This window comes from Mercenaria mercenaria, chromosome 7 (genome assembly GCF_021730395.1).
Source record: "Mercenaria mercenaria strain notata chromosome 7, MADL_Memer_1, whole genome shotgun sequence".
Lineage (NCBI taxonomy): Eukaryota > Metazoa > Mollusca > Bivalvia > Venerida > Veneridae > Mercenaria > Mercenaria mercenaria.
The window spans coordinates 18,301,761-18,315,349 of NC_069367.1; the positions used below are offsets into that span (position 1 = coordinate 18,301,761).

General features: G+C 37.1%; 1 protein-coding gene across 1 annotated transcript in view; it reads right to left on the bottom strand.

Annotated features, from left to right (window-relative positions):
• Window positions 1-1,134: 1,134 nt before the first annotated feature.
• The window catches only part of LOC123555571 (uncharacterized), a 43,201-nt gene continuing 30,746 nt past the window's right edge, over window positions 1,135-13,589 (bottom strand). Inside the window, exons 2-3 of the mRNA XM_053547057.1 lie at window positions 3,565-3,940; window positions 1,135-2,976 (exon numbers count right to left, since the gene is read on the bottom strand). Of these exons, the coding sequence (XP_053403032.1) occupies window positions 1,135-2,976; window positions 3,565-3,940 (2,218 nt within the window). The remainder of the gene's footprint in view (window positions 2,977-3,564; window positions 3,941-13,589) is intronic.

The following is a 13,589-nucleotide window of genomic DNA, read 5'->3' on the forward strand; positions in this document are numbered from 1 at the left end:
GATTCGAATATTTTCTTCAGTGTATTAGACGCTGCATGATAGGTTGTTGCGTTGTCAGATATTATCAGCCTTGGGAATGATCACCTGCTAACGAATCTCCGAAACGCTTGCATAAATGAATCTTCTGTAAGATCATGCACAAGTTCAAGGTGTACTGCTCTGGTAGCCGCACATGTAAAAAGACACACATATGTCTTGGACTCTCGGCCGGACTCTCCTCGGACGTAAAGTGCTCCACTGAAGTCAATCCCTGTCACAGCAAAAGGTGATGAATTTTTCACTCTGTATGTTGGTAATGGTGGTGGATCTGGAGCAAGGTAGGGTTTGGAGTTGATTTTACGGCATATTGTGCACTTTCTAAGTAGTGATTTTACACACTGACGTATTGTTGGAATCCAATATTTCTGTCATAGGTGGCAGATAGTTGCACTTGTACCTGAATGTAATTGTTTCTCGTGCGCATCAAATATGATAAGTTTTGTCAGGTGATGTTTTGCTGGTAAGAGAATGGGAAACCGGGTATTTTCGTCCAGGGGTGCGTTGTGTATTCTGCCTCCACATCTGATATAACCATCTGAATCTAGGTAAAGACGTAACTGTCTAACAACCGGTAACCGTGATTTTCTGGATTGTAGATTAGATATTTCTTCACTGTAGAAAATTCTGTTGACACTGTCGAATAAGTAACATTTCTGCATTCTCAAGTTCTTGTAGTGTTATGGAACCACTGTTTCTTGACTGGCTTACTGTTCTACAATTACGTATAAATCGCAAGACATAAGCTGTGACGCGTAGTAATCGTTTAAGCTTGCTGAATCTAGTCACTTCAATCACATCTTGGATTGCAAAACTATTTTTTCTCGTCATGTGGGTTGGAGATTCTTCGTTGGTTCGACTTCCGGTTTTGTCGTCTGCTGAAGTAGATAATACGGTTGAGACTCTAACATTCCATGTCGGCCACTGAGACTTCTGGGTGATCCACAATGGTCCATTAAACCATAAATTACTTTCTTGATATTGTTTGGCAGAAATTCCACGGGTCAATAAATCTGCCGGATTCTCTTGGGTTGGACAGTATCGCCAATTCTGATTTCCAGTTAAAGCTGTGATTTCTGATACACGTGTTCTCACAAATCAGTTGTTGTTTTCTGTGTTAATGAGCCAATGTAGTACAATTTGGCTATCAGTCCAATAGTATATCTCCTGTATTCCTAGTGCTGACTGTAAATGCTGTGATAATCTGGCTCCTATGACGGCTGCCATCAGTTCAAGCTTTGGTAGAGTGAGTGTTTTAACTGGCACAACTCTGTTCTTTGCCATTACTAAGCTTGAAATATCGCCTTTGCTGATGTAAACTGTAGCACCGTATGACTGTGTACTAGCATCAACGAATACGTGTAAACAGGGTACTGATTTGTCATCTGCACCTGTAAAATAATGTCTTGAAAACTGTGTTTTCATTGAAGTATTCAAATCTGCCGCTATGTTCAACCATCTCCCTTGATAGGTAATAGGCAGTGGTGTATCCCAAGTGAAATGTTCTTTCCAAATATCTTGGAGTAGTAACTTGGCTCTTACGGTAACTGGACTGAGTATGCCGAGAGGGTCATATATTCGTGATGTACTTTGTAAAATATAACGTTTGGTCGTAATCGGGTTTGTGTCTATTGGTCTTTCTGCAAATGTCATTATGTCCATTTCTGGTTGCCATCGTAATCCTAACAGTTTTGTTATTTTATCTTCGTCGAGTACATTGTGATGTGTCGCCATTTCCCTGAGCAAGATACTGTTTGAATTCCACGATCGTAGCTTAAATCCTGCAGCTGACATAAGATTATGTGACTGCCGAAAATATCTTAATACGTCTGCTTCCTTATCAAAACTGGACAAGAAGTTGTCAACATACAGATCCTTGCACAGTTTTTCACTGACCCAATTGTCGCAATTTCTCTGTAGATGCTTCAGTATTGTTGCATTTAATATAAAGGGGGAGCAAACTGATCCGAAAAGTACGGACTTTAAACGGTATGTTTTCAATGGGCTGTCTGGATTAGTTGGATCTGAAGGCCATAAAAATCGTGTGACATCTCGGTCCTTCTCGTGTAGTCCCACATGTAGAAACGCCTTCTCGATATCACTAACAACTGCAAATTTGTGAAATCTAAATCGAACTAATATGGCTGTCAAGTCGTTGAGTTGCGGTGGTGTAGATTGCAGACAATCGTTTAAACTCTGGTGGTTTCGTGACATCCGACAACTACAATCATACACAATGCGTATGGGTGTTGTCGAAGATTCCTTTTTCACGGCGTGATGGGGAATGTAGTGTACTCTCTTTCCGGGTTCATCTGTAGGCATGACTTCTTCTATGAATTCTTTCTTTATCTGATCTTTTATTATAACATTGTAATGGTTCAGTGTAACTGGATCTTGACGTAACTTGTTTAATAAGTTTCCAGTTCTGCGCTTCACTATGTCATAGTTTGTAGGTAGAGGTGGGCTATCTAATTTCCATGGCAACTCGGCTGTGTATCTCTCACCCGTAATCGTGATGGAATTCTCTTGATATGTACTCATGTAATCCATTTTGTCGTATTCAGAGTCATCATGTTCAATTCCTAAGCTTTCAAGCTTCCAGAATTTTTCTAAATCGATTTCGTTTGGAGCTTGCGTGATAACATGTAGAGTTAAATTGGTTGTAGATTTTCGTCCTGACGGTTGAAATGGAACCGGACCGGAGAGGAGGTATCCAATCTTGGATTTTACAGCTGTAGGTCCCGAGCCACGGATCACTTCATCTTCAATAACCTTCCAGTAAAAATCTGCGCCGATAAGTAGTTGTATTTCAAATGTTTCGTCATCAGTTACTGGATGTGCAAGTTTCAGACCTTTTATGTATTGGAGGTTTGTCACACTTCTGTTGTAATTTTGTAGAGGCACTGCAATAGCTGGCACTATCAACACATCTATCGGGATCTTTTCACCGGAAGTTGTGATCAAATAAATTCTGGTTGTTCCCAAATGTCGGACCTCATTTGTTGAATTCCCGAAGCTTTCGAGATGTATCGTGTTAGTTCCCGTTGTTGTAAGTTTAAGCCTTTCTGCTTGATTTTGCGTAATAAATGATCATTGTGATCCCTCATCAAATAATATATTTGTGTCTGCTGTACACATGCCGGAAGTAACTGTTGATATAGCTGCCTTCAGTAGCACATTGGAAGACAATTGTAAGGATGTCGTCTGTTTGCGTGTGATGTCATCGTAGGTATGTAGAGTCGCCGCTTGCTGATGAACTTGGGTATTACCTGAACTTGGACCTGGTGTTGAATATATAGTACCGTTTTGTGTCTGTTCTGTACTGCCTGTATTCTGACAAATACTTGTATGATGTCTCCTTTGACAATTTCTGCACTTTTTCTGCGATTTGCATTTCGACACTTGATGCGTACCCAAACAATTGAAGCAAAGGCATTTATTTCTAACAACTGTCATTCGTGATGTGTAATCAGTTATTACATTACAGTCATTTGCTAAATGTGTGTTACTTGAGCAAAAAACACATACCTTTTGGTTACTAGGGCGTCGATCTTGTTGCTGAGAATGTTGCTGCTGCTGAGAATGTTTCCTATCTTTATTCCGCTGAAATCCTTGTTTAGGACCGGAACTTGTTAAGAGTGACATTGTAGCGGGGTTTTCTAATATGCTGTGGCTGTTCATCTGACCTGCTTCCATAACGTTAATTTCCTCGTAAATTGCTTTGCAAAGTTCGTTTAGCTGAAGATTACTGCCCTTATGTTCTCGTGCTAAGGATTTTCGTATTTCCGCCGGAAGTTTATCAAAGACAACTGGCACTAAGAGTGTTCCGTAAGATTCCTGATGTTGATTCAATGATTCAAGTCCACGGATATAGGTTTCAAGTTTATCATAATAATTTCTCAGACTGCTGAGTGTGTTGTTTAGTGCAAAAAATGTAACAAAGCCTGCATGTATGCGTGTACAATTTTATGCGCCTGCCCATACTGTTCCTGTAGAAGTTAGACTGTCTTAATGTAGTTGGAGTTCGTAAGTGCAAATCCCTCAATAGTTCTGGCTGTGTCGCCATCCACCTGCGATCGTAGATAATTAAATTTCTGCACATCTGACAAGTTCGGATTTGTGTGAACAGTAGTGCTGAAAGAGTCCCAAAACGATTGCCACTGTAGAATATTTCCGTCAAAAGTAGGTAACGATAATTTAGGAAGACGATGATTCTGTGCTGAATGTACACTGCTAGCGCTCGGAAAAGTTACAGTCTGATGTTGATCTGAAGATGACGAATTATTTCTCTCCTGGTTTGAAAAATTCACGAAATTGACGAAGTTGTATTTCAATTTGCAACGAAAATTCTTCACTGCTGATAAGTTCCTCTTCAATTTCCGTTATTTCTGTCTGTTCTAATATTTTCTTGTTCAGTGATTTCAAATTTTCTACTTTGTTCGTAATTGTTTCCAAGATTGTTCGAAATTCCAACATCGATGAATTTTCTTTAGCACGTTGAATTTTCTCAAGTTGAATTTCAATAACTTTGCGTTGGCTGTCTCAGTGATCGCAATTTATCTACTTTCATTGTTGCGTTTGTCACGGCACCAAAATGTGGGGGGGTTGCGGTTAAACTATATATAAGAACGCACGTCTGGTTCATATGAATCTATTATTCAAACTCAAGATGTTTACAATATCAGGAAGTGACGTCAGTGACGCCAAAACGTAATACAAATAAATAGCGTTAAACGTTGTGATACATAAATGTACGTTATTTCCGACAGGGGGCAACACCTTGGAGTGGTCAGTGACAAAAATACCACGAGACAGAGATATGTTCTTCCCATTATAGAATTGAACCAATGTGGTGCCTCTCTGTACATTGTGCAATCAAGTTTGTTGTTTTTACATCAACATTGCATTGCAAATAAAAATTATGCCCCTTTTTCGATGGTATCTCGGTACCCACTAATGGGAATGGATTCTTATTGAAACTTCACACACTTGTTCACTGTCATGATCTGACATGCAGTGCACAGGTTCCATAACTCCACATTGTATTTTTACAAAATTATGCCCCTTTGACTCGGCAGTTTTTGGTTAAGTTTTTGTATGTAAGCTGGTATCTCAGTACCCACTAATGGGAACGGATTGAAACTTAACACCAATGTCCACTTTCATGAACTGATATGCATTTTACAGGTTCCATAACCCTTTTTAGCAATTTTACAAAATTATTCCCCTTTTTCAACTTACTTTCATTCAACTGACATGGCTGTTGAACAGTGAGCATTGCTGTCCTCCAACAGCTCATGTTCTACTGGTATTCATTTATTTATGTAAGTGACAAGGCTGAATGGTAGAGCAATGCTGTCTTTCAACAGCATCTGTTACTTTAGAACAAATATAAGAAGAATATATAGTATTAGTATTTGTAAGAAACTTTCAACATCTCTACTGCATTAACAGATTTATTTCATTGCACATAGTTGTTCCCAAGGGGATATCATTTAATTTTGGGGGCAGGAAATTCTTAGTATTGGCTCCATTGTATGGGGAAATAAATATGCAGATTTCAACTTAGAGAAGATAAAAGGAATGGCAATTTCAATTGTTCAATGGGTTGATGCAGCCATAAATCCACAAGAAGTAGTCCCCCCTTAAATATTAAACATTTTATATTATAACTTCAAATGTCTGGTTTGTCTGTTAATTTTTAGCCCAACTATTCAAAGAATGTGGACAGCTATACTACTCACCCTGGCATCGGCGTCGGCATTGGTTAAAGCTTTTTTATACATGTGTAATATCAAATATCTTAAACACTATCAAAGATATTCAAGTGAGACTTGGAATACTTGCATAAAATTATAGTGACAGTGTGCACATGTATGACAGGGGATATTACTCTGTCAACAATATAAAAGTGAGTCTACCTTTGCGACCAGTGCAGACCAAGATCAGCCTGTACATCTTTGCAGTCTGATCATGGTCTGCACTGTTCGCTATTCAGTCAGTAAATTTTCTGTGAACACCCCTTAGAATAATAAATGGTACTGCCCAAATTGAACGACGGACCAGTCTATTTTAGAAATTTAGCAGGCTATAAAATATATATATATGTCTATCAAAGCATCATCAATTTGCTCACATAGGTACTGAATTCTGGAAAGGGACTTCATGAAGGGGCCATATCACATCTTTAAACACACACCATTTTTAAAGAACTGTTGCATGTCTTTGTTTTTATGCAACTGCAGTTATGTCCCAGTGCTTAAACTGCACATTTGAACAATTAATTGTTTACTTTTATTATCCCCTGACAAAGTCGGAGGGATAAAGTTTTGGCGTTGTCCGTCTCCAGAGCCATATCTAGGAAGTTGTTGGGAATATTTAAATAAAACTTCATATACATGTTTACCACTATGAGGTTTTGCGGCCCGTCAAGTTTCAGTCAGATTGCCCAAGTAACATCAGCATACATGTGATCTCCCATGCGGGAGGGTCAAAATCCCGATTTTTTCACCTTGCCTCCCGTCTCCCGACCAAAACCATATTTCTCCCGCTTTTCAAATTTTTTTTTTAAAAATCAGTATTATGACTGGGCTGATAATTACCGAGGAGTGCCAAACATGTTTACACAGTAAATCAAAGTGTCACCGACAGTTGTGTATTATACATGTTTGACACACATGTAGCTGGAGGAAAGAGTTGTTTTTCACAGGGGAATTATTAATTGTTTGTTTCGATTGACTCTGAATTAAAGCTTTGCCAGTAAAAAGGGCATAATATAGTCAATAGCTTTGAATGTAACAGAGATATAAGACATTATATAAAACTTTATAAAAAAAATGAAGTTAAAAAGTGGCATAACTCTGTCAAAATTCAAATCAAGAGTTATGAGGATTGTTTCTTCTGGTGTAGACTTGTATACATTATTGTGTGGCCAAAAATGTTTGATTTTGCCTCTAAGTTATGTGTCCGCGCGCTTAATTTGTGTCGATAAAAACCCTCCAGTTTTGAGACCCCAACTCCAGCTGAAAAATGGCAAACCTCCAGTTTTGGGATTCTGAACTTATCACATGTATGCATCAGAGTTATGGCCCTTAGAAGTTTCTAGTGTTAACTACATAGGGTGATATAAATATGGCAATTTCTGCTTCATAACTTCTGATATATTTGACCTAGAACTATAAAACTTAAACTGAATTTAGATAACCATAATGTGGTTGTGAACACACAATCTCGTCTGGATTTCCTTTAATTGTTTAAATTTCCACATATTTGTACATAACAAACTTACCATTTGGTTGAATTTCATTAAACTTCTTTCATTCTTTTCCATGAACATTTATTATAAACATGTGAAGTTGTGTACCCACACCTGATCACCCCCTTCTTTACAAATGGCACTCTTTTATATAAAGGGGACAACTTCTGAGAACATTTTAAGTATCCAATGGTACAGGACAGTAAGGTAAAACGTGTATTATTAAACGGGTAAATTGTTGATAAAAATGTTGTTCCTTTACCATACATTTCTGTGATTTGGTGATACACTGCTAAACCTTAAAATAAATTATAATGATAACAATCTCTGCAATGCATTGATACATTGGATTCAAACTTCACACATGTCTTTAGGGTCAGTAAATACAGTCGAATTTATATTTTTACAAAATTATGTGCCTTTTTACACTCGGAAAATTATGTGTTCATACACCTTTGTAAGTCCTTGGGTGGTGGGCGGCGCTATTGTATTGGAACTTCGCACATGTCTTTGGGTCGTTGCATACAGTCACTGGACCAAGTCCAATAACTCTGAATTGTATTTTAACAGAATTATACCCCTCTGTCTACTTAGTGCATACTGAGGTTTTGCATGCAACTTAAAATCTTTTAAGCACTAGGGCTATTGGATTGCGAAAGCTATGTTAAGGGTTGGTGTACAAGGTCGCATATCTTAGACACTTGTATTTTAACAGAACTATGCCCCTTTTGTACTTAGTGTGTAAATACTGAATACAAATTTCTGCCATTGTAAGTACTTGTAAATTACAGCAGGTTTTATAATTTTGACCCTTAATGTGTCATAGTTGTAACAGTACTATTCTAAAATCCATTTTATTGATGAGCCTTTGAATAGTCGAGCGCGCTGTCATCAGACAGCTCTTGTTTTTAGCTCACCTGTCACATAGTGACATGGTGAGCTTTTGTGATCACCCTTCGTCCGTCGTCAGTCTGTGTGTCAACAATTTCTTGTCTGCACGATAGTGGTTTCATTTATAATTTTATTTTAACCAAACTTGCACACAACTTGTATCACCATAAGATCACGGTTCCTTTCTTGAACTGGCCAGATCCCATTATGGGTTCCAGAGTTATGGCCCCTGAAAGGGCCAAAATTAGCTATTTTGACCTTGTCTGCACAATAGCAGCTTTATTTACGATTTGATTTTTACCAAACTTGCATACAACTTGTATCACCATAAGATCTTGGTTCCTTTCTTGAACTGGCCAGATTCCAATATGGGTTCCAGAGTGATGGCCCCTGAAAGGGCCAGAATTAGCTATTTTGACCTTGTCTGCACAATAGCAGCTTCATTTATGATTTGATTTTATCCAAACTCGCACACAACTTGTATCACCACAAGATCTTGGTTCCTTTCTTGAACTGGCCAGATTCCATCATGGGTTCCAGAGTTATGGCCCCTTAAAGGTCCAAAATTGGCTATTTTGGCTTTTGCAGCCATATCGAGACTTTATTTATGGTTTTATTTGATACAAACTTCCAAAATATCTTCAACAACAATAAATCTTGGATTCCATGACAAATCAGATCCAATCGTAGGTTCCAGAGTTATTTTATATCTGATTACCTCCCCCGATTGTAATCAAAATGGATTTATATCAGTAAGTACTTATAGGACTTATTTGAAATTTCATTATTGTTATTAGTTGGACTGAGACAATCAGGGTAGATAACTATGGACTGATTTTATGTCAAATTACCTCCCTTTATTTCAAATTAAATTTTGTATATCTCCGTAACTAATGAAGATACTGATCTGAAATTTCATTTATGTCAACAGATTTATTTGGCAGATCCTTCTTTTGTTCACTTACAATATTTTATTTTTTTTAATTACTTCCCTTTTACGTTACTATAAATAGCTTATTTTTAGTAACTTTTTAGCTCACCTGTCACAAAGTGACAAGGTGAGCTTTTGTGATCGTGCGGTGTCCGTCGTCCGTCGTCCGTCCGTGCGTGCATCCGTAAACTTTTGCTTGTGACCACTCTAGAGGTCACATTTTTCGTGGGATCTTTATGAAAGTTGGTCAGAATGTTCATCTTGATGATGTCTAGGTCAAGTTCGAAACTGGGTCACGTGCCATTAAAAACTAGGTCAGTAGGTCTAAAAATAGAAAAACCTTGTGACCTCTCTAGAGGCCATATATTTCACAAGATCTTCATGAAAATTGGTTAGAATGTTCACCTTGATGATATCTAGATCAAGTTCGAAACTGGGTCACGTGCCATCAAAAACTAGGTCAGTAGGTCTAAAAATAGAAAAATCTTGTGACCTCTCTAGAGGCCATATATTTCACAAGATCTTCATGAAAATTGGTCAGAATGTTCACCTTGATGATATCTAGGTCAAGTTCAAAACTGGGTCACGTGCCATCAAAAACTAGGTCAGTAGGTCTAAAAATAGAAAAACCTTGTGACCTCTCTAGAGACCATATATTTCACAAGATCTTCATGAAAATTGGTGAGAACATTCACCTTGATGATATCTAGGTCAAATTCGAAACTGGGTCACGTGCCATCAAAAACTAGGTCAGTAGGTCAAATAATAGTAAAACCTTGTGACCTCTCTAAAGGCCATATTTTTCATGGGATCTGTATGAAAATTGGTCTGAATGTTCATCTTGATGATATCTAGGTCAAGTTCGAAACTGGGTCACGTGCGGTCAAAAACTAGGTCAGTAGGTCTAAAAATAGAAAAACTTTGTGACGTCTCTAGAGGCCATATATTTCATGACATCTTCATGAAAATTGGTCAGAATGTTCAACTTGATGATATCTAGGTCAAGTTCGAAAGTGGGTCACGTGCCTTCAAAAACTAGGTCAGTAGGTCAAATAATAGAAAAACCTTGTGACCTCTGTAGAGGCCATTTTTTTCATGGGATCTGTATGAAAGTTGGTCTGAATGTTCATCTTGATGATATCTAGGTCAAGTTCGAAAGTGGGTCACGTGCCTTCAAAAACTAGGTCAGTAGGTCAAATAATGGAAAAACCTTGTGACCTCTCTAAAGGCCATATTTTTCTTGGGATCTGTATGAAAATTGGTCTGAATGTTCATCTTGATGATATCTAGGGCAAGTTCGAAACAGGGTCATGTGCGGTCAAAAACTAGGTCAGTAGGTCTAAAAATAGAAAAACCTTGTGACCTCTCTAGAGGCCATACTTGTGAATAAAAATTGGTCAGAATGTTCATCTTGATGATATCTAGGTCAGGTTTGAAACTGGGTCACGTGCCATAAAAAACTAGGTCAGTAGGTCAAATAATAATAAAACCTTGTGACCTCTCTAGAGGCCATATTTTTCATGGGATCTGTATGAAAGTTGGTCTGAATGTTCATCTTGATGATACCTAGGTCAAGTTTGAAACTGGGTCAACTGCGATCAAAAACTAGGTCAGTAGGTCTAAAATTATTAAAATCTTTTGACCTCTCTAGAGGCCATATTTTTCAATGGATCTTCATGAAAATTGATCTGAATGTTCACCTTGATGATATCTAGATCAGTTTCGAAACTGGGTCACATGCGGTCAAAAACTAGGCCAGTAGGTATAAAAATAGAAAAACCTTGTGACCTCTCTAGAGGCCATATTTTTCATGAGATCTTCATGAAAATTAGTGAGAATGTTCACCTTGATGATATCTAGGTAAAGGTCAAAACAGGGTCACATATCTTTGAAAACTAAGTCAGTAGGTCAAATAATAGAAAAACCTTGTGACCTCTCTAGAGACCATATTTTTCAATGGATCTTCATGAAAATTGGTCAGAATATTTATCTTGATAATATCTAGGTCAAGTTCAAAACTGGGTCACATGAGCTGAAAAACTAGGTCACTATGTCAAATAATAGAAAAAACGACGTCATACTCAAAACTGGGTCATGTGGGAAGAGGTGAGCAATTCAGGACCATCATGGTCCTCTTGTTTATTATTGGTGGTAGGGAAAAACTGAGACCACTTTTCTGTGGTACAGCATGGATGGTACCTCCAATTTTTAGGTGTTTTTTGACATATCTATACCTTGTAAGAACTTTTTTTTTCTTTTTGGTTAAATTTCTTCCCTTTGTTGTTCCTGTCCTTTGGACTTAGATATTTTTTCTGAGGACCTTCTTGTCTTCAAGTGCAATGATAACAGGTGAGCGATATAGGGCCATCATGGCCCTCTTGTTTACTGTATTTTCATCAGGTACAGCAGTTAGTAATTCCATCAATACTGAATTTCCTAAATACTAATTCCAGTCTTTGCAAGTAAGTGACAACTTCTTCACATGAAGTACTAACTGGTTCCCTGCAAGTAACTGACAAAAAATCCACATAAATCTCTGCTAGTAATGATAACATCTCTAATGAAGTACTCAATCTTTCTGCAAAAAAAACCAAACCCTAGAAACTTCTGATGAAAATTTACCCTGTTTTCTGAAAGTAACTGACAATATTTCCAAGTGAAGTACTTGACTGTTCATTGAAAGTAACTGGCAACTTATATAAAGCATGCACCTGTTTTTCTGCGAGTAATGACATCTCCACATGAAGTACGAACATCTACAACTCTTCACAACATAACATGTTCTCTGCAAGTGACATCTCCATTGTAATGTCTTCAGGTACATTTGGTATTGTGTAAAGCTGACATTCTTTTAATCAAAATTTAGATCACCTGAGCCCTCCTTGCTCGGGGGAAGCTGCTATAACAACTCCAAAATCCCTTTTGTAGAAGTCTGGACAGACAGACGGGGGAAATCAGTGCTAACCCCACTTTTTTTTTTTCTAAAGGAACCTTGAAAATATCGGAAGGTAATTTGGGGGTACGAAACAGTCAAATCAGTCGATCTTGAAAGTTAGTGCCAACTGTTTAATTGGACTGGGATGATTACTCGGTTAATCGGAATCGATTCAATTACTAGGTGAAACCGGTTTCAATTTTGCAAAACCACTAATCGCTCTTAAACAATAAACATCACAAATAATTTATCTTTATACATTTCTTTGACCAGCACATAGACCCGCAGTATATTTCCACAAAAACACATCAACTTGAATATAATCAATAGTCTCAGATTTGCTTGTCGTGATATATCTGAAATAAAATACACCAAAATATGACTTATTAATTGTCACAATGTTTCCAAACGATAAAGTCTGCAAGTTCCTAATGAAGTCAGCTGTTGAATTTTTTAGTACCTTTATAAGGTCTTCAGGAAAGAAAACAGCATTTCAGATATGGCAGCCAATTAACCGGTTCGATTTGATTTCATACAAATGATTTACCGGTTTCAAAATTTTGAAATCGTCCGAGCCCTACTGTTTAATGATGTCATTGTTTGGACAGTTTAATGTTTAAAACATTTTAGCAATATATAAAATCAGGGCCTATATTCAAAAAGTCTGAAATGTAGACATACACTTGAAAATCCCAAATTTTATTGTGTTATATTTGCTTTGACTGTAATGAAATTTTCTTTAAAACTACACTAGACAATAACAGATATTACAATGAAATTTTATCATTATAATTGTTTGTTATAAACAAAATTCCAGTGAATTGAATATTCTTTAGTCTAAGTCTGAAACTCCAATTTTTAATGTTGAAGAATATGGGCCAGTAATTACAATTACTTGAAATGATGATAACAAAACAGTAAGTATACACAGGGCTACACAAACGAAATTTGAAACAAAATGAACTAGTTTCAGCTATCAGCTCATCAGTGTACATACATATATATATATAACAGTCTCAGCCATGCAGAAGAGGAATATGGTGTTTATTTTTAATCATGCATACTGATTTAAAGTTATTTTGACTGAAAATTCTACTTTGCCTCATATCAAACATTCATACTGGAGAGATGCCTCATTTATTGCACATTCTAAAATGTTGCATACTGTTTACATGTTGAAATATGGACCAAAGGCTGCATCCATATTAAAATCAATGCATGTGGAAATGATAATGCATATTTAATACTTCTGTATAATTTTGAAGCAGAATTACATGTTTATGAAATTGTTAAATCCCTCTAATTTTCAACAACAAAGCCATGAATAAGGGATGGCTTACTAAAATATTCATATCTATATCTAACATATTTGTAATATTTCAAATGAATGGAAAAAGAAAGTTATGTAAACCTGTAGGGACACTTAACCCTTACCCTGCTAAATTTCTATAATGAACTTGTCTATCTTTCAATTTGGACAGTACCATTAACTGTTAAAGGGGTGCTTACCAAAGAATACAGACTGAATGGCGAACAGTACA